This window comes from Chionomys nivalis, chromosome 8 (assembly GCF_950005125.1).
Source record: "Chionomys nivalis chromosome 8, mChiNiv1.1, whole genome shotgun sequence".
Lineage (NCBI taxonomy): Eukaryota > Metazoa > Chordata > Mammalia > Rodentia > Cricetidae > Chionomys > Chionomys nivalis.
In genome coordinates this window covers 15067151-15087727 of record NC_080093.1, presented here as the reverse complement: position 1 = coordinate 15087727, position 20577 = coordinate 15067151, and the positions used below count along the sequence as shown (strand labels likewise).

The following is a 20577-nucleotide window of genomic DNA, read 5'->3' as shown; positions in this document are numbered from 1 at the left end:
CTGAAGACATGAAACAATTAATTATATTGTAATGGTGCTATAGAGGCACAAGTGGATGACTGGCCCAGAGAAAACATGATTTCTCTGGTGCCAAGATTACACTCAGAGGCATTTCTGCCTATCTCCACTTTGCAAGGCACGGTGCCAGTGAGAACAGCAGTTAGCACACCCATAGTGGGCTTTACTAGCTTACACACCGTGTTTGGTGGGTTCTTAACTTCAGGATGAGGAATTAAATTTTTTGCCCAGCAGGAAGTGATTGCCGTTTACCTTTTTTGGGGGGTAAGGGGGTAGGGAGCACTCTAACTTGCGATGTGAGTGTTTGGAGATATGCTGTTAAAATGCTGCTTGTGGAGTCGAGGAAATCAGGAACTACGTCTGCGTGCGCACACAGAAACACCTGTGAGAGCTAGCCTCCTACCTCACACATGACAGCATGGCGTGCTGAGCATGTCTCCTCGCCTCTTTCCTGCCTGCTGCTGGGCATCGTGCAGTCCCTTTGTTTGTTCTATGAACTGAGGACTGCCACGTGGTCAGGATAGCCCAGTGACTGAGCTAGCATACCTACCCCGTGTGATAAATCACTAGAGTCTTGAGCTCCATAGCAGAGACATAGCTGTTACCCAGCATGCTAGGCTTCCTCTGACACTGGCACAAACTGGCTCAGGGGCCTGTGGTAGAGCAGCAAATGACTTACCTAGCAATGTGCACACAGCTCGGGGCTCCAGCCCCAGAGCCAAGGGAGAAAAGTAATAGTTATGATTATTAACCAGAGGAATTACCATTATTATCAAGTGATAAAATCACTAAATGTACAGAAGCCTAATCAACCAGTAGATGGGTATACGTTTATCTGAGTATACGTTTATCAGCATCCCAAAGGGGTTGGTGCTCTGATGTTCTGTACTGGAATTAATGTTGATCAGGCTCCTTAGATACCAGGAGGTTAACACTTTTGACACGGGACTCCTAAAATCGACTTACCATCATGCCTTGCCAGCTAGTCAATGACTATTATGTGGAATAGTAACTGAAACACTTTGAAGAACTACAAAGCTTCTTCTAAATGGATTTATGATCTTCATTGGTAAATATTTGTTTTTTAGGGGACAGTACCTATTCAAAAACAAACCTCCTGATGAGAATGCTCCTCCCAACTCCTTTTATAGAGCACTTTATCCTAAAATTATACAAGATATTGAGGTAAGAATTGATGTATTTCTGGATGTATACTGAGTGCTGGGGATCATTAGTATGTTTAGCTTACAAGTATTATTACAGGAAACCCATTAAGATGTTTGGTGTGGTCTAAAAATCAGTGCCTTTTCCCAATGAATAAGGTTGGTAAAGTACAGAAGACTCCCAGTCGGTTTTTGTGTAGCTTTAAAACCTTTGTTTACCGACAGATGAGAGTGCAAGAGGGGATTACCACCTTCCTAAAACACCAGGGAGACCTAGAACTCGTAAGCTGACGAGCTTCCTTGAAAAGTTATCAGTAGGCATTGATGCTGCACATCTAAGAGGAGCACTGAGCATGCAACTTTACATAGCATAGCTTTTATACGTGTGTATCCCACAGAGCTGTGGCTCTCACCCTTCCTCATGCTGCCGCCCTTTAAAACTGTTTCTTATGCTGTGTGACCCCCAAACACAAAATTATTCTCATTGTTATTTCACAACTGTAATTTTGCTATTGTTATGAATTGTAGTGTAAATACTCATGTTTTCCAGTGGTCTTAGGCAACCCCCGTGAAATGATAATGTGAGCCACACCCCACATGTTGAGACCTGCTACCATAGAGCCATTGGTTTGAGTTCTTTCCTAATTAACTGCTTCTTCAAATTCTCCTTTTCAGACAATAGAATCAAACTGGAGATGTGGACGACATAGTTTACAGAGAATCCACTGCCGCAGTGAAACAAGCAAAGGAGTTTACTGTTTACAATATGATGACCAGAAAATAGTAAGCGGCCTTCGAGACAACACGATCAAGGTGAGGTCTCTTCAGCTGAGGAGCGTAGCTGTGGGAGCAAGGGTGACTGTGTTCATAAAGCAACCTAAAGCGTAAGTCCTAAGTGTCGTTGCTAGGAAGTGAGAACTTTAGATTGGTTCTAGTACCAAAACCAATTTCCTTAAAGGGCAAGTGTCTGCTTCTCCCCAGAGAATCATACAAATGGATAGTTCCAGGGTTGAACTCCCTTCTAGAAGTGTGCTGATGGAAGCTGTTGTTATTTTGGCCTTCCTAATTGTAGGCTGCTCTTCCACCTTAATGAAAGGATAAAGTTAGCATTAGACTGAAGTCAGCACATCCAGGTGTTGGCTCTACCTGGAGGAAAGAATGCAGTCTAACCCCATCTGCCTTGCCATTTGGGGGTCCTACGTGTACAGAGCAGCAAGTCTCCACAGCACCCCATTGTGACAGTGATCCTTTGCCCTCCTAGATCTGGGATAAAAACACATTGGAATGCAAGCGAATCCTCACAGGCCACACAGGCTCCGTCCTGTGTCTCCAGTATGATGAGAGAGTGATCATAACTGGATCATCAGATTCCACTGTCAGGTAGGAAATCTCAGGCTCTGAAACACTCTTTCTGTCACAGTAATTCCCTTTTCTTTAAAAGTTTTTATTTAATGTGAATAAATATGTATGTCTGTGTAAAGGTGTCAGGTCTTAGAGTTAGCTTTTGGTTGGTCACTTGTCACTCTAGAGCCAGACCCTTGATTTTGGAACCATTGGGTAGATTTCTACTTTGGCATGTTTAAGAAGCTACACACAGGTTTTAATTTAGAGAAGCACCTGGCATAGGATCTTTCCCTCTCTTTATGGGAAAGCACCTCACGGGAGTGCAGGAAGGGAGATTGTAACTGCAGTGCCGGCGTGCATGAGCCCTTCAAGTGTGTACAGGTAAGCAGGGCTCGTTCCTTGCCAGCCCCTCCCCTGCCCTCCCCACAGTGTTTAATTGCAGGTTCCACTCAGGGAGGGGTTCTCAATTTCCAGATGCACTGGTGATTTGATGGCACAGCCATTATGCTGCTGGGGTCCAGTGTAGCTTGAGTTCAGGGTACCAGCCTCGCTGCTGAAAACCTGCTAGGAATTTCACCTGAAGCTAAAGAATTTAGCAAACATGATACATCAAAAGTAACTTTTAAAAAGCTAGAATAAAAGGCAGTTAACTACATTGTTAAATTCTCTGAAGTTATTCCCTGCAAGTAGGAAAGGCTGCTCCTTTGACTGCGAGGCATAGCAGGCCGGTCCTTGCAGTTGTTGGCAACTAACTCTATCCGTGCTGTGGAGTGCCTTACAGGGGCTGGAGCATGGGGAGAGATGATGTTTTGTTTGCTAGTTTTGGCAATGTTGGGATTGAACCCAGGGCTTACCTCTTAGCAACACTGCAGAACAACATGGCTTTCCAAAAGGAGGGCTCAACTGAAAAGGGCAGCAATAAAATGTTTTAAAAACCAAAATCGGCCGGGCGGTGGTGGCGCACGCCTTTAATCCCAGCACTTGGGAGGCAGAGGCAGGCGGATCTCTGTGAGTTCGAGACCAGCCTGGTCTACGAGAGCTAGTTCCAGGACAGGCTCCAAAACCACAGAGAAACCCTGTCTCGAAAAAAAAAAAAAAAATCGATGTGCAAAAATAGAGTAGTCAAAGTAATTTCCATCATGACACTGTTCTCAAGCTATCCAAGGGTCCCCACTGCTATGAAAAAAGTACTTGGAGTAGGAGGGAGGACTCTTGTTGACCTCTTGCCCTGAAAAGCACAAAAATGGAACCTTGAACTTAGAATATACATAATTCTGACCCTTAACCCAGGTGGAAAACTTAACATTCAGGGAAGTCAAACTCAAGTCTACATTACTAAATCTGTGGAAAACATCGTGGCCATTGTGGGCAGTCACTGGCACAGGTCCTACTGCTATTCTTGTTTTTTTTTTTGTTTTTTGTTTTTTTTTTTTAGCATTTTTGTTGATTATTTGGGAATCTCACATCATATGCCCCAATCATGCTTACCTCCCTGTGATGTGGAATTCCCCTCTGTATGCTGTGAATACAATTGGTGAATAAAGAAACTGCTTTGAGCCAATAGCAGAGCAGGGCAGAACAGAGGTAGGCAGGGAAAACTAAACTGAATGCTGGGAGGAAGAAATCTGTGAAATGAATAGAAGCCATGTAGCCCTGCCAGAGACAGATGCCAGAACTTTACCCAGTAAACCACAGCCACGTGGCAATACACAGATTATTAAAAATGGGTTAAATTAATATGTAAGAGTTAGCCTCTAAGAAGCTAGAGCTAATGGGCCAAGCAATGATTTAATTAATACAGTTTCTGTGTGATTATTTTGGGAGTCCGGGAAGCCTGGAAACGAACAAGCAACCTCCTACAACATCCCTGTCTTCCCATGACCCCCACCCCCAAAATTCCATTTTGTGTTATCCACATATTTAGTGGAGCATAGTCAAATACCTAGTGGCCAACTGTCCAGGGAGAATGGGTCTTTCTCCACCTGCATCTGCTAGAAGCCATCAGCTGAGGAGAGCGTGCGGTGGCCAGAGCAGGGTGGAGCTAGCTCTTCCATGATGCCAACTTGGCACAGCAGCAAGGGGCAGGGCCAGCTTTCCCATGCCCACAAACATTAACATGGCTTCAGGTGGCAGCCCCAACCACAGGCATCCATGTGGGCTTGGGTGGTAACACAGGCACAGACCCACTCTTGGTTCTCCCTATTGCTATTCTTTTTCCTGGTTTACATGTGTGTTCTTAATAGAATAATATTAGGATAGTAATCCGAAAATCTGTGATAAATTATCCGGTGATAATGACTACTTCCTCATCCTTGAGCACTATAGCTTGGCCAGATTTCCCATCTTAAGGTTTTACCCAGGAAACACCTACTTCCTGCCTTTTCTCTTTGTCTACTCTGCTTCCTCATGGTTCATTCATACCCTGCCTTGGAGCTACAAAGGAAGAGCACAACAGTTGCCATGTAAGTGGGGGGTGAGGAGCTGGAGAGATGGCTCAGAGGTTAAGAGCACTGGCTGCTCTTCCAGAGGTTCTGATTTCAATTCTCAGAAACCACATGGGGCTCACAGCCATCTGTAATGAGATGTGGTGCCTCCTTCTGGCAGAACACTATATACATAATAAATAAATTTTTAAAAATGTGGGGGTGAGCCGAGCATTATGGTCTCTTAGTCTCTTCTTAGGAGGCAGGTGGATCTTTGAATTCAAGGCCAGCCTGGTCTACAGTGTAAGTTTCAGGACAGCCAGAGCTACAGAGAAACCCTATTTCAAAAAGAAAGTGGGTGTTTGAGAGAACAGGCATTGATGGTAAGCTCCATAGTCAAGAAAAGGCACTGCACTGAAGCCTAAGTACCATATAATTCTCCGTTATCCTTTTCAGAGTGTGGGACGTAAATGCAGGTGAGATGCTAAACACATTGATTCATCATTGTGAGGCAGTTCTGCATTTGCGCTTCAATAATGGCATGATGGTAACATGCTCCAAAGATCGTTCCATTGCTGTATGGGATATGGCCTCCCCAACTGACATCACCCTAAGGAGGGTGCTGGTGGGACACAGAGCTGCAGTCAATGTTGTAGACTTTGATGACAAGTACATCGTTTCCGCATCTGGGGATAGAACCATAAAGGTAATGGGCCACTTTTCCGTGTGTTCACAAGGTGTAATAAGGAGTTGGTGTAAAAGTGTGATCAAAGATAACTGTATACATAAGCATTATGGTAGAATAATGTAATGTTTAATTCAGTTTTTATTTCTATAAATAACAGTAATGGGCTGGAGATGTAACTTAGTGGTAGCTTAACTGGTATGCCCAAGACCCAGCTTAGAAACATAGTAACAGGGGCTGGAGAGATGGCTCAGCCGTTAAGAGCATTGCCTGCTCTTCCAGAGGTCCTGAGTTCAATTCCCAGCAACCACATGGTGGCTCACAACCATCTGTAATGAGGTCTGGTGCCCTCTTCTGGCCTGCAGACATACACACAGACAGAACATTGCATACATAATAAATAAATAAATATAAAAAAAGAAACATAGTAACAGTTATTACAAGTGTGAGAAGAGCAGGTGTAAGTTTAAGATCAAGAAAATAAACATACTGGAGCTGAGAAAATGGCTAGACTGATGAAGTCCTTGTCGCACAAGCATTAAGGACTGAGTTCAGATTCCTAGCAGCCATGTAAATGCCAGATGTGGCAGCCTTAGTTTGTGATCTCAGTGATGGGCATGAGGGCAAAGATGGTAGAGCTCTGGTACTCGCTGGCCAGCCGTTCTCCAAAGCAGGAAACTTCGTGTTTCAAGACCTGTCTCGGAGAGTGAGTTGGAGGAGCTGAAGAGGTGACTCACTGTGTTAAGACAGAGGACTCAGGTTTAGTAGTCAGCATGCAAATAGTGGCTTAAAACCACCTGGAACTGCAGTTCCCAGGGCCCTGACACCCTCTTCAGGCGTCTGTGGGCTCCTGCACACACGTGATACACACAAACCCAGGTAGACACACATGCACATAAAAATAATAAATATATATATCTCTGAAAAATTGGGTGGAAAGGAACTAAGGAGGCCATTGAGTATGCACACGCAGCATGGAGAGGAGGCCAGTTCTGTACGAGAAAGACGTAAGAAGCAGCCAGCTTCATATTAGTCCCCTGTTACCACGAACTAAACTCGACTCTGATTTACATCGCTGTTCTTTGAGACATTGGCATTCTCTGATGACTCACTTCTGTTTTCTCCTTACCCAGTACTCCATTTTTACTGGCAGATGTGTACCGGTCAACTGCTCAGTTGTCATTTTTCTCTCTCAGGTATGGAACACAAGTACTTGTGAATTTGTAAGGACCCTAAATGGACACAAACGAGGAATCGCCTGTTTGCAGTACAGAGACAGGCTGGTGGTGAGTGGCTCATCTGACAACACCATCAGGTGAGCAGCAGGTGCCCTTTCATAATGGAGCCCATCACCCTTCCAGTCACCATTTGTGCACAGATCTCATGGTCTTTAACTGTTTGTTGTGGTTTGTTGTTGTTGTCTGGGTTTCGAGACAGTTTCTCTGTGTAGTCTGACTGTCCCGGAACTGACCTCTAGTTCACAGAGTCCACCTGTCCTGCTTCCTGAGTGCTGGGATTATAGATGTGGAACACCACCACCTAACTTTGTTTGGTTTGGTTTTGATTTTGATTTTTTTTATTCTATTTTCATATATCCATTCACTCCTCCCAGCTCCCCACACACACACCTCTCCTCTCCTCTAGGTCCAATCAAATATGTTTCCTTTGTGTAGCTTCTTACAGGTCTAAAGCGTGCCCTCCCAGAGAGGCAGCACAGAAAAGCTTTTTGTTGGTGTGTTTCCTTCACCAAATAGACCTATTTCAGGGGAACTGCTTAAATAAGAAACTTAAGACAGCTAATGAAGGTTAAGGGTCGAGCAGTGGTGGTGCACGCCTTTAATCCCAGCACTTGGAAGGCAGAGGCAGGCAGAACTCTTTGAGTTCGAGGCCAGTCTGATCTACAGAGCAAGTTCCAGGCCAGGCTCCAAAACTACAGAGAAACCCTGTCTCAAACAAACAAACAAAATTCTTTCCTATAGCTGAAAAATGCTAATAAAGGCCATTTCTCCATGTCTCTGTTGTTGAAAACATAAAGAAAAAGGAGGGAAAAAAAGATTGTTTCTCTGCTAGAAATCATGACTTTTCACTTCAGTACAATAGTTGGCCAGAGAGCTGACTGTCTGTAAATTTGAAGGTTCTACAAATGTGTACTGTTTGTATTTTTGTCCTTACAAAGATGAATGACAGAGAGGTGGTAATAATTTGGAAATTTTATCTGTCATCTCCTTTCCTTCAGTGCCTGAGGGAAGAAAGAGCTAGGCCTGGTGCATATCAAACCTACCACTCCTGGAAATCAATGGAATTGGGCTGAAAGCATTCAAACTATTGCCGCCGACTTCTCGAGGTCTGGCTTTGCTCCTCTGTTGCTGGTGATTGCCCTGCACAGCATTGAGGCAGTGTCCTCCAGCAGAGAGGGAGCGACTTTGTGAGAGTGGGGGCTCAGTGACACAGTGTTTCTCACTCTTAGGGGTGACTTCAGAAAGAATTACTCTCCCTTTCTAGGGACTGCACGTTGAATCCCCACTGGAAGAGCCTGGTTTCAGAGTTGCATAAAGCATTGCGTTTTGAAAATATTTACAGCATTTGGACTTAAATCACACTTTTTCTGCCCAAATTATATGACAGATAGGAAATGTTATATTGAAAGTAATATGCTTTTATATGAGTGACATTTTTATTTTATGTGTCTGACTGTGTTGCCTGTGAATAGTATTCACACCCATGTGTGACTCACACCCAAGTTGGTCAGAAGAGTGCTGGGTCCTCTGGAACTAGAGGTGTGGAAGGTGATGAACCACATGTAGGTGCTGGGAACCAGAGCTCCTAACCGCTCGGCATTCTTTCAGCCCCTCTGTGAATGCTCAACGGATGTGTGAAATATATTGTAATAGTCAAGACTTAGAAATGAAGCCATGTAGTTACTTGACTCAGTTTTCCTTTCAGATTGTGGGACATAGAGTGCGGTGCGTGCCTGCGCGTGTTAGAGGGCCATGAGGAGCTGGTGCGCTGCATTCGATTCGATAACAAAAGGATAGTGAGCGGGGCCTACGATGGGTGAGTTCACTAACAATGTGACAAGACAAACAAATGTAAGAGCTCAGGCTGTAGCTCAGTAACAGAGCATGTGCTTAGCATGTGCAGGGCTGGGCTCAATCCCTAGCACCTCCCTTCCCCAGAGTCTGTGTCTTCGTCCTTCCCAGTTTATGGCTCTAAAGTTAAAATATACCATTGCTTAATTGGTATTCACCTCTCTCTCTCTTGCTTACTGCTTCCTAAAACATTCTTTCTAGTCATTAATTGTATTTGTATTGATCATTATTTTGGCTATTAGATTCTGTATTTGTCTGGTTTGCCTTATAAAGCAAAGAACCAGACAAATCCAGCATCACAGGCCAGGCATGTAGAGTGGATGTTCTAAGAGAGGATGTGAGAGCACAGCCCCAGACCCAGATGTCCTCCGATTCCTGGGAGCTACATTTGCTACCCATTCTTATTGCCCTGGTTTTGTTCTGTTCTTCCTTGTGTTCCCTTACATTTGCTTTTAACTAAGACTTTTGTCCCCCTTTTGATCTTCAGAAAAATTAAAGTATGGGATCTTATGGCTGCTTTGGACCCCCGTGCTCCTGCAGGGACTCTTTGTCTACGGACGCTTGTGGTAAGAGCCTTATTGTTAAAGGGGGCTGAAGAGCAGGTAGGGGAAGAAATTAAATGTTAATGTGCTGTAGAATATAGATCTGGATTTTATAGTTAGATTCTCACAAAACCTACAAAGTGGAAAAGCAACCAATACATGACAATAAAATATGTTTATATAGTGCCTTTCATCCAAAAGTGCTTTAGAGACTGTATATGGAGAGGACTGTGGCAGCTGCTTAACAGCTGCACGGTACCTCTCCCACATGTAGTGCAGGAAGTGAATAAGAATTCTGTATCCACCAGAAGCAGCAGGCGGTACTGAGGGAGAGAGAATATAATTACGCAAATTGGAACCTGTCCAGAATCTAAGGACCTGAACACCTGTACTTGAAAAAAAAAAAAGTACTCTGGGACTCACTGGGCCCCTGGTCAGCTCCTTAGGTCTGCATCTCATTCACTAGGCAGTGCCTCCAGCGCCTCCAGTCCTAGCACCGTTAGCCCCTGTCCACCCCATGCTTGAGCATCTTGACACTTGGCGAGAGAAGTGAGTCAGGAGGAGAAATGACACCTTCAAATGCTTTGTAGCGGGGCCTCTTGTGGCCCTGGCTAGACTGAATTGTGCTCCTTCTGCTCCCATTTCCCTAGTACTGGGACCACAGGCCTGTGTCCACCACAGCATGAAGTTCTTTGTCACATTATAAGCCACAGGCTCAGACTGACAAATGTTGCTTTAGCTAGATGTGGGTGGATCCAGAGTAAAAGAAGGAGAACTTTGTCTTTCTTGGGTTTAAAGCACTTGCTTAAATTGTGTATGGTGACATACACATGTTGCTCAGCATTTAGAGGCTGAGACAGGAGAATTGCCATGTTTTCCTGAAAGGCCTGAACTACAGATTGAGACCCTGTCCCTTAGACCCCAAAACCTAAGATTGGATGCATTCTTTGAGTACCACATGAGCTTTACCTGCTTTCTTCATACATGTCTTCAAGTGCGTACTCTATGCACGTGTCTGTAATCACAGGCCTTAAAGATGAGGTAAGAGGAGTGGTGATGGCGCACACCTTTAATCCCAGCACTCGGGAGGCAAAGGCAAGCGGATCTCTGTGAGTTTGAGGCCAGCCTGGTCTACATAGTGAGTTCCAGGACTTCCAGGGCTGCATAGAGAAACCCTGTCTCAAAAAAATTAAATGCATAGATAGATAAATGAGGCAAGAAAATTGTGAGTTTCTGACCTGACTATATATAGAGATCCTGTCTTTAAAAAGAAAAATCGAACTTTACAAATAGGGAATGGTGGTGAGTGCTTATAACCAGAACTCAGGCTTAAAGAAGAAGGATCTTGAATTCAAGACAGGCTAGGACTGTATAGCAAGACTTGTTTACCAAAACAAAACAAATAACAGTAACAACATAAGAGTATTCAGCTTGGGGGCTGGAGAGATGGCTCAGCGACTAAGAGCGCTGACAGCTCTTTCAAAGGACCTAAGTTCAATTCCCAGCACCCACATGGCAACTCACAACTGTCTGTAGCTCCAGTTCTGGGAGAGCTGACACCTCACACAGACATATGCAAGCAAAACACCAATACATGTAAAATAAAAATAAATGAGTCATTAAAAAAAAAAGAAAAATAGGTATTAAAAAAAAAGAACATAACCGAACGGTGATGGTGCACACCTTTAATTCCAACACTGGGAAGCAGAGGCAAGCAGATCTCTGTGAGTTCAAGGCCAGCCAGGTCAGTTACACAGAGAAAACCTGTCTTGAGAGTCAAACCAACAAACAAAGAATGTTGACTAAAATAAGCTGGGCACAAATAAATGTGTGTGTGTGTGTGTGTGTGTGTGTGTATGTGTTATATGAAATTTAAGAATAAGTAAAAATCAGTAATAGCACTGGGGTGCAGGTGAGACTTGACTACTAACAGTGTCGAAAGCACTTTCCAGGAAGAGTAGCCATGCCTGATGTAGGCAGTGCTCACTACCCTGATGCGCTAGACTAGGCTCCTGACCTCACGAAAGCCAGCCATTAGAATTTTGCAAGTTGTTGACCGAATGTGGATAGCTTCAAATTGGTCATGGTAGGACTTGGTGCATCATGAATATCTGTAAATGGTTTATGTTTTTATTTTATGTCCATGGATATTTTGCCTGCATGTATATCTGTACAGTGCAATACCCTCAGAGACCAGAGGGTATCAAATCCCTCTACAATTGTAGTTATAGATGATTGTTAGCTCCATGTGGGTGTTGGGAATTGAACCTGGGTCCTTTGGAAGAGCAACCAGCATTCTTAACTGTTGAGCCATGTCTCCAGCCTCAAAAAGTTTAGTTGGCACACAATTTACCAACACCTGCTGTTCACCCCTTGACATCTGATGGTCAGAGGAGCTTGCAGGAGATGATAGGCCAGAGAGGTACCAAGAGTACTCTCCTCTCCTCTTGCCTAACCCCAGTTGATAGTGACAAACCTGTATCTTCTTTGCCATTTTGCCTACGTAATACTGCTTGTTTACTGTGTTCCTGAGACCAGTTATTGCCAGGTATTTGAGTATTCCATCCTAACATTAGTGAAACTGCTTCCTGTCTGTGTTTGAAACAATGACTGAGCACACCATAGCCTTTGTAGGCTCCTTTAGACATGATGCTTTTGATTTGGGGTCAAAATCATACTTTTGTTTCTGCTTCCTTAGGAGCATTCTGGAAGAGTTTTCCGACTCCAGTTTGATGAATTCCAGATTGTCAGTAGTTCGCATGATGACACAATCCTTATCTGGGACTTCCTAAATGATCCGGCTGCTCATGCTGAACCACCCCGCTCCCCTTCTCGGACATACACCTACATCTCCAGATAAATAACCCAACACTGACCTCACACTTGCCCGGGTATGAAAAGAGCTTGTATACGTGGCCCTGTAGGAGGTGGAGTGTTGGCTGTGAGGTGCTGCTAGCTCCTGGGAGTTTCTCCCTCTCAGTCCCTTGTCTCACCAAGCCCTAGACAGCAGGAGGCATGGACTGAAGCAGGGACTTCCATGGTAGAAGCTAGCAAATTCCAGTTCTAGAGGACTCCAGGATTCTTGTGTAGGAGTACCAGTAGTTCCTTCAATACAGTTTTTATGAAAGTACAATGACATTTGAACCAGTTGGAAAATCAATGGCCCAAAAGCCTGTTATTGTATAGGTCTTAGATCAGGGAGGCCTTCCAGTCTAGCAGCTCATCCGACACGTGACCGGAAATGTCTGACATTGCACATTTCCGCCTTTTTTGTCTCCAGTCTCTACTCCATCCACAGGAGATTTTTCGTGGTTGGTTGGTTTGTTCATTTCCAGCAGTAACATGAAGTTGGTATCCTTCCTAGATCTCTAGCACTCTCTAAGGCAGGACAAAACCTAAAATGCCCAGGTATTGTCTATGAGCACATTCTCAGTTGGCTTCCGGTGCCATCACTGGGTCAGATGTGTTGGGTTATTGAGTCCTAGGAAGAGCGTCAGCTTGGGGAATGTTGCCTCTGTGCCTTTCTGTTTGTCACACTCGCCTTGGTTGTTCCAGCAGACATGCCTCTCACTGCACTCCTGCGCCTGTCAATCTTCCTGAGGGAGGGAGTATGTCTCTGGGGGCTCCCCTCATGTCTCTGCTGTTGGAGGGAGCATAGTTGGTTCATCATTCTTCAGCTAAGTCACACTGGCTGTGTGCTCGTGGGTGTGTAAATTCACAGACTGTCATATCCTGATGAGCGAAATGAGTACAGAATCTGCCTCATAGGTCTGCATGGAGATAACCATGGTTACAATGTGCCTTGTCTGCCCTTTCCAATGTAAGGGGCTCCTGGGTATTGAGTACCTGGCCTGCCTCGTGTTAAGTGTTTAACCGTGGAAATGTGTGCCTAACCCTCGCTGTTCCTATTCTCCCTCACTTTGCTTACATCTCTCTCCCCACACTGATGAAGCAGACATCCCCTGAGAATCTGGTTCTGTCTTTTGTGACTCATCTAAGGTCTCTTCTTGGACAGCCTTACCCTTTCCCATGACTTTAGCCCTCACTTCAACATAGATGACTAGCAAATTTGTATCTCCAGTGTCACCCCTGCCTTAATCTCCGGGCCACATTTCCAGCCTCCACCTACACATCTGTCCTTGAAGAGACCAGGAGCACTTTTAGTATCTCCATACCCCAGCCAGCTTTCCACCATACATACTTCTTAGAGAGATAGCACTGTGCTCCAGGACGGTCAGGCAGAGCCCACAGAGCCGTCCCTGCCTGCTCTGTTGTTGCAGGGAGCAGGGGAAAGCATGCACCATCCCGCCATTGTTCCCTCTTAACCTCAGGATGTCAGAGTGCTTCTGCACAGAGCTAACCCTGTCCTCTGTGTAAGTCCCCAAGGAGACTGGGACAGAAGCACTTTGTGGGCAGGGAGCAGCCCTGGGGATGGATCCCCAAGCTTTTCTCATTGCCAGCCACATGAACATTCTTTTTGTCTTAGAGCAAGTGGAAAGTACAAGGAAAGGGGCTAATGACTGTTGGCTGTGTTTCCACACAGGACTCGTTAATGTCGCAGTATTTAACATATCTGCCAAGACCAGGGTGAACAACAACAATCACACTCCTACCCGGATTCCCCGGATGGATCAGCGAGGAGCAGGGCTTTGAGACTCCTGTTGGGACACAGTCGGTCAGCAGCTGACCAGTATGGTCTGCTCGGCACACCCGGCTGCTTCAGTGCTGCTATCAGAAGATGTCTTTATCTTGTGTGAATGATTGGAACTTTTAAGCCTCCCTTCCTGTTCCCTCCCCTTCCCCTCTGCACCTATTTCTCTCCCATTGGGTTCCAGACAAAGATGACTTATAAATATATTTAGTGTTTTGCCAGAATCTCTCTTCCTTTGCCATTAAGCAGAAGAACTAGTTTCCCCATATGGCTCACTTCTAGGGGACAGGGGCTGCAGCTTCCAGGCAAAGAATGCCTGGCCTCTCCCTGTTAATGCAGGAGTGTTCAGCACCTGGCCAGAGCAGTCCAGGCCACTGCGTGGGAGGAGACAGCTGCCTGCACATCCTTAGAGGAGAGAGAGGGACACACACTGGAAGATCTGCACCTGCTGCCTCCTCCCCCACCTGGGTTCTGTCCCCCTTCCTCCTCTCCATCTTCAACCTGAGAAGGCCGTGCCGTGTCCTCATCTAGCACAAGGCGGATCACCCAGGAAATGGGACACTTGGAAGAGTTTGAGTATCCTAATTTCCAGGCTTTTGCTGCAAGTGACCCCGGGGCAGCGATGGATTCATGAACATGACACTCGCCATATTTGCAGCTTTCTCTCTCCTTCCCTGTGCCCAGGGGGAGGGACAGGAATGTCCTGGGCGCCATCAGTGGTTGTGTTTGCTCTGGACTCAGCAGTCTCCTCAGTTCCATGTAGAGTGGAAAGGAGCTGCTGATTGCATTTCCTCTCATTAACAATTAGATGTGTAATAAAAAGCATTGTGCTTCATCTTAAATCACTGGCAAGGCTTGGCCTGCAGAAAGGCTTGGAGTGGCCAGCGCCAGGCACCACTGCACTCTGTACCATGGCTCACATCTGTTTCCTTGACCGAGCCGGAAAGCACCCGGGCACCCGTAACTGCCCAGACTGTGAGCACAGCAGCTTAAAAGATGATCAGGAGAAAGCTGGTTCTCCATTTAGGCCAGTAAATATCTGTCAGTCTAACTGCCTCAACCTTGCACAGCAGATCCTTCCTTCTGCTTCCCCCAAACCTAGTATTTGCAGAAAGGCAAGGCTGCCAGAGGGGATCAGGGTGAAGCTTAGCACACAGGGTTACTAGTAAGCAGGAGCCTTCTCTTCCTTTCCCTCTCCCTGCCTTATTTTGCTGTCCACTTTCCCCAGTCAGTAATCTCTGGCAGTCAGTAAAAACATAAGTGACTGGACTTCCTCAAGGGCTAAGCTGGCCACATGAAAGGCAGCACTGGGCCTCTGCCAGCAGACTCCAGACACAGAGGCTCATGGGTAAGCCTGGGAGAACATAAACTGAGAGCCAACCCACTTTCCCCCAGCATGCATTGCCTGCTAAGGGATGGTTAAAGCATACCATTGGGCCTGAGGCCACACTACAGCCTTGCTTTTCCCTTGGAAACCAAGCAGTCAGGCTCTCATCACTGTTCCTAACCATGCATTTGAATTTAAGAAAGCCAACTGAACCAGCTGCTATAAAAATAGAAATGGGGGCCAGTCCCAAGTGGCCTCTAGCCAGGCCACCTTCACTTCAGCAAGAGAGAGAGAAGAGAACATCTTCATTCTCTGGTTTGCAACTCGTCCCTTACCCAAAGTGTCCCCGAGTGAATGCCGTTACATGCTGAGTCAGGTCACGTGTGTGCCATTTCCTTTTCTTGTGTAAATGTAATCTCAAGTTACATCCAAGAAATATCTCTCCGTATTTGTTTCTCTTTTCCCGACCACCCACATGCTGGAGAGAGTCATCCGATTAGCTGCACTGAGCTCCTTGTCCACTGACTATTAATAGTGAAGGACTTTGCTGAAAAACAGGTCAGACATTAAGAGACCTAAACTGCTTCAAGAAATGGTCTAGTGGCCATAACTTGACTAGCCCTTCAGTTATATGCTGCTTTGAAAGCTAGGAGTAGGAGAACATCTGCCCAGAGTCTGGAGGCCCTGGGCTGGATGCCAGGCTTTGAGGGAGATGTGGGTACTCCTGCACACTCGTCAGGCCAGCACTGCACTCTCCTTCCGAGGTCTAGCTGTAGGTGTGCTGCTCTGACACCCTTGAGAAGTGTGGCCACCCATTGTACTTAGGCCCGGGTGGACCCTGCGCGTTGAAGCTGTTAGTTGGGGTCAGCTCTTTCTCCAGGCTGTCCTCTCTGCTGCTGATGGAAATGGGAATGAAGTTAAGTGGTCTGAGAAACTTGAATCACTCACATTCTCAGCTCTGGGGTCATTTACCAGTTCATTGTAGAAGAAACAATCAGGTAAGTAGAAGTTCATTTCCAGAGAAGGTAAATCCCACTTACCATCTCTGCATGATTTCAGTGGGAATTGATTATCACCAGTCCCCAACTGGGCGAGAATAAATGTAAAGTTTGACCTTTTTAAAAGAAAAGAGAAACAAAGAACATCTCAACACATTTAAAGGAATAGTAGACAAGAAGCTGCAAGTGTCCTGTGGCTCTGAGATGACTGTCCCCATGGTCAGTCTCTCTTTTTACTAAAATCTACCTTCCAGTGTATGGCTTGAAAGACCTCTCTTACAGACAGCTGAAAGCCTTCTTAGGCGGATGAGCCTGTGCATAGGGTAACCTGCTGGAGGCTGGACCACTGTGTCACTGGTGATGCCTGGACAAGGCCAAGATTTCTTGATGCTCGTGTGTGTGTTTGTGCACGCGCACACGCACACTGGGTACATCCCTTCCCTTGAAGTGCAGTCAGAAGGTGGATGTGAATTATGGATGGGGAGCCTTTTACACTTGTCCCTTGGCTAAATTCTTTCAGATTTGTTGTAACTTTAGAGACAGAAACTGTTTGGAACTCTGTTGATGAGTAATAAAGTCTGGCCCCCGTAGCTTGTTTTGGAACTGGAAATGACACTGAGACTCCTAAATCATTCTGTAAAAAAAAATTATTATTAGCACTGCAAAGCCGAGGAGAAGGCTGTCCTCATTCATTCTCTCTTTTTTTCTTGCTGGCCTCTATCTGAGAGGCTGAACTTGACCTACATGGTTAGCTTTTGACTAGACGGAGAAAGCTGAAAATGATTAGGCCCATGGTGATGTTCATTGTCTTAGCATCTCCCTTTTGAGGTAGATGGTGATACCTTCTGGTCCTGAATCTGAGACGGGTCCACCTAGATTAGTGTAGTACTGGGTAGAATGAGTCATGCTGGTACCCAGTCCCTGTGACTGCAGTCCATGCAGTGGTGATCAGTTTACAGTGTAACTTTGGTCCACACAAATCTCCATCCCTATTTGATTAAACTCAGCACTTTGAAGTGCACTCAGACTCCCAATGGGGCCAGTCCTAGGACTCAACACAGATGACCTCTGGCAGCACAGAACCCTTTTCACCACAGTGAGCACGGTTGGTACCAGTGAGGCAGCCATCTCAGGGGAATAAAGCTGAGCTTTGCTCCTGGCTATCTTGAGGTTATAATTTATATATGATGTCAGTCTCCTTAAAGTTAAGAAGAGAAACCAAAGCAGCAGGTGGCTGCCCACTTGCAGGTGGAGTCTACTGCATTGCTGTCCAGAAACCCCTAATGCTGGCAGCCCTGTTTTAACAAAATAGCCCAGTGCCTGTGGTCTGACATTTCCTGGAGGCAGTTGACTTCCCAACTATATACTTCTCAACGAACTCAGTAATCTGACTTAGCTTCTGAGTGTGTGTAGGGACAGAGACTGTGTGTTATCTCCCCTACCAAACCTTCCCCTTGGATGCTGAAGGAAAAAGCACAACAGGTTAGACCTCTGGGTACCAAGGAAGCTGATACTTTCCCAAAGTAGTGACCCTCGAGCCCTGGCAGACTCCCTGAGGGTTCTCTGGACACTGGCGGGAGCAAGCCTGGCAGCAGTGTGAGCCAGAGAGCTTTTGGTTGTTTGCGCTTCGTCTCCTAGATTCTCCAGTGCTGACTGCTTTCATTTTTGTGATTATGTTACGGTGATGTGTAGTCAATATACCAATATGTTCACAAGCTAGGACCATGGTAATAGAGTGTGTTTGGTTTTTTAACTGTTTGGGGGAAAAAAGTAAATTATAAGTACAAGATTAAAGTGAATTTTCTAAGTGTCTTTTCTCTTTGACCCAACATCATAGGATGGTTGAGTTTTCAGAATACAGTCAAAGAACTGTATGGTAAATTATTTCTTTTATGAGAAAACCAGATGAGCCAGTTGTAGCACACACCATTAATTCCAGCACAGGGGACACAGAGGCAAGTGGATCTCTTCAGTTCAAGGCCAGCCCGGCCTATGTAATGAGACTCTGTATCAAAAACAAACCAAGGTCTAGCCACTTGTGTGTGCTGTACTTGGGAGGCCAAGACAGGAGATTCTTGAGTTCAAGGCTACGTGGCAAGATGATCTACCTCAAAAGTAGGGGAAGAAAAAACCGGGACTGAATGTTGTAAAGAAGCAGTTCAGCATCCAAGTCGTTCCTGCAGGGAACCACAGGGAGGGCTGTGGTGACAGCTGGCCTTGATCTGAGCTCTCCTCTGCTCTTGGATGGGGACCTCTCCGCTCCACCTCTTGCTCACTCACAGGTTCCCCAGCCTTGGGATCATTGCCAGAGACTCACAAGCCTCTTGGGAATAACGGTGCTGCTCCCAAGTGAGCCTCTCTCTCTCCCCCAGGACCAGTATACAGACAGGAAAGGACTGCTTCCTCCTACCCTTCTCTGTGGTGGTCCCAGTAGGGCTCTAATCAGAACTGATTCATCTTTGGACTCAAAGACCTGTAAACCCATAAGCTTATAGTGTAAGCTTCCCTCAGCTGTGGCCTCGTCTTACCTGGGTAGTCACTGTGCTCTCTAAGGTAGACTTGGGCTGTGGTCAGTGTCACTGGCCTCCCCTAAGCTTACAGAATGGGTAGTGTAAAGTCACCTGACCTTACGCAAGTGTTAAATGCCCACAACCACATCTGTTCACTTAATAGGCAGCACCCCAGAGAGTTGCAAGGAGGGGGTATCAGCAAAGATCTCTCTGTAGCTGCCGGCAGCTACTAGATAATGTCTTGACCAGCCTGACTCCTAAGCCCAGGACAGCCTGAGGCCATGGACCTAGGCTTCCCGTCTAGTGTCAGGCCCTGTCCCCAGGTGAAGGTCCAGGGCCTATTCCAGGGACAGCCCTTTGGCTGCCCTTCCTAAGGCTAGGCTGGGGTCCCATTTCCCTTTAAACCTTAGGGCTGGGTAGCCAGCAATGACTAAAAAGAGATTTTGCTTCTTCCTGATTGGCTCTTGCCAATTAAGAGCATTTTATTAGGCTGCTAATTAAAGGCACTTGGTTAGCAGCAGGAGAGGCCGGGTGGGTGCCTGGTGAGATGGAGCTGAAGCCAGGAGAAATTGTTTTCCTCCCCCATGGAAGCAGATTCTCTCAGTCCTGAACCTTTCCTGCTGAGCCTACCACGCCCCTTGCTTTCAATTAGTGACTCTGAGGGGAGTGAGGTCATTACTGAGCCCAGGTCCAGATCCCCCACCACCACCTCAGGCCACAGGAGGCCCTAGGAGCTGTCCAGGTCCCCAAGCACCACCTCCAGGGAAGGAGAGGCCAAGCCCAAGTGAAGGTGGCAAGATCACAATAGGTCACATCACTTTCCTCACCAAAAGGCTCATGTTGCATCTCATATGGCATGATTTCTGTCAGGAGGAGACTGTCCCCCCCACTCACTTTCTAAGAGTAGAGCCCCCTTAGGCCCTGAATGGGTCCAGGTTGGGGACTGGTGGCTGTGGGAATTCTGTAGCGCTGAGCCACGAGCATAACCTTGTTTCTTGCTCAGATAGCCCTGAGTTTATTTCACCCTTTAGGTCCATCCCCTTGGATGTCCCAGTGAGGCCTCACTCAGGCAAGCCTTTCTTTCCTGCCAGAGAGGAGGACTTGGCTGTGACCGGGCACACGGGGGCAGGCACACCGGGTCATCAAGGACATCCCCTCTTCAGAACTCCCCTCACCACTTAGCTGTAGAATTAACACCAGCCTAGGCTGGGAGAGCAGATTTATGGCTGGGCCCGCCTCCCTCCATTTAACCTGAGGCTGGCCCAGGCTCCAGACACTAAATTAGACTTTTGACAATTAGAGACTAATGGGCACAGAGTCATCCCCAGAGCCAGATATCTAGCATGGCCTTTGTGTAATACCCACCACTGGCTAGTCCCTCCCCCACCATCCCTCTGGTCTCCCATGGGTGGCATCTCCCCCTCCAAGCTCTGCACTCTGATGGGTCACCTACTGCCCCCTCTAAGCCCCTGACCCCATGCTGGTTAGCTCTGGTCATTTACTGTCCTTGTCCTTCAGTCTTCTCATTGCCTTCAGGTTGCCTCCCTCCATCCCCCCTTTTCCCGAGCCCATCCATCCGCAGTCTGTGCCACCACCAAGGACAGACTGCAAGCCCCTTGAGGGCAGGACTTGCGCCCTGTCTCGATCCTAAATTCAGTGCTTGCTAAATATCACCCAGGCGCTCGTGTCCTTTCCCTCCCTCCTCTTGAGCTTCTGGATCTCCATGACTCCCATGACCTCACCCTGGAGACCTTGGGCTGGGCCCTCCACTCTGGCCAGTCGTGATAATGAGGGTGCAGTAAGTGGCGCTGGGGGGAGCTGCTCACA

General features: G+C 46.5%; 1 protein-coding gene across 8 annotated transcripts in view; it reads left to right on the top strand.

The window, feature by feature from the left end:
* Window positions 1-18028, top strand: part of Btrc (beta-transducin repeat containing E3 ubiquitin protein ligase) — a 185438-nt gene extending 167410 nt beyond the window's left edge. For all 8 annotated transcript variants that reach the window (XM_057777411.1, XM_057777412.1, XM_057777407.1 and 5 more), the window contains 9 exons: window positions 1107-1203; window positions 1857-1994; window positions 2443-2561; window positions 5405-5654; window positions 6830-6948; window positions 8577-8687; window positions 9210-9288; window positions 11963-12155; window positions 13808-18028. In XM_057777411.1, coding sequence (XP_057633394.1) covers window positions 1107-1203; window positions 1857-1994; window positions 2443-2561; window positions 5405-5654; window positions 6830-6948; window positions 8577-8687; window positions 9210-9288; window positions 11963-12124 — 1075 coding nt within the window. In that variant the 3' untranslated portion in view covers window positions 12125-12155; window positions 13808-18028. The remainder of the gene's footprint in view (window positions 1-1106; window positions 1204-1856; window positions 1995-2442; window positions 2562-5404; window positions 5655-6829; window positions 6949-8576; window positions 8688-9209; window positions 9289-11962; window positions 12156-13807) is intronic.
* The last annotated feature ends 2549 nt before the right edge of the window (window positions 18029-20577 follow it).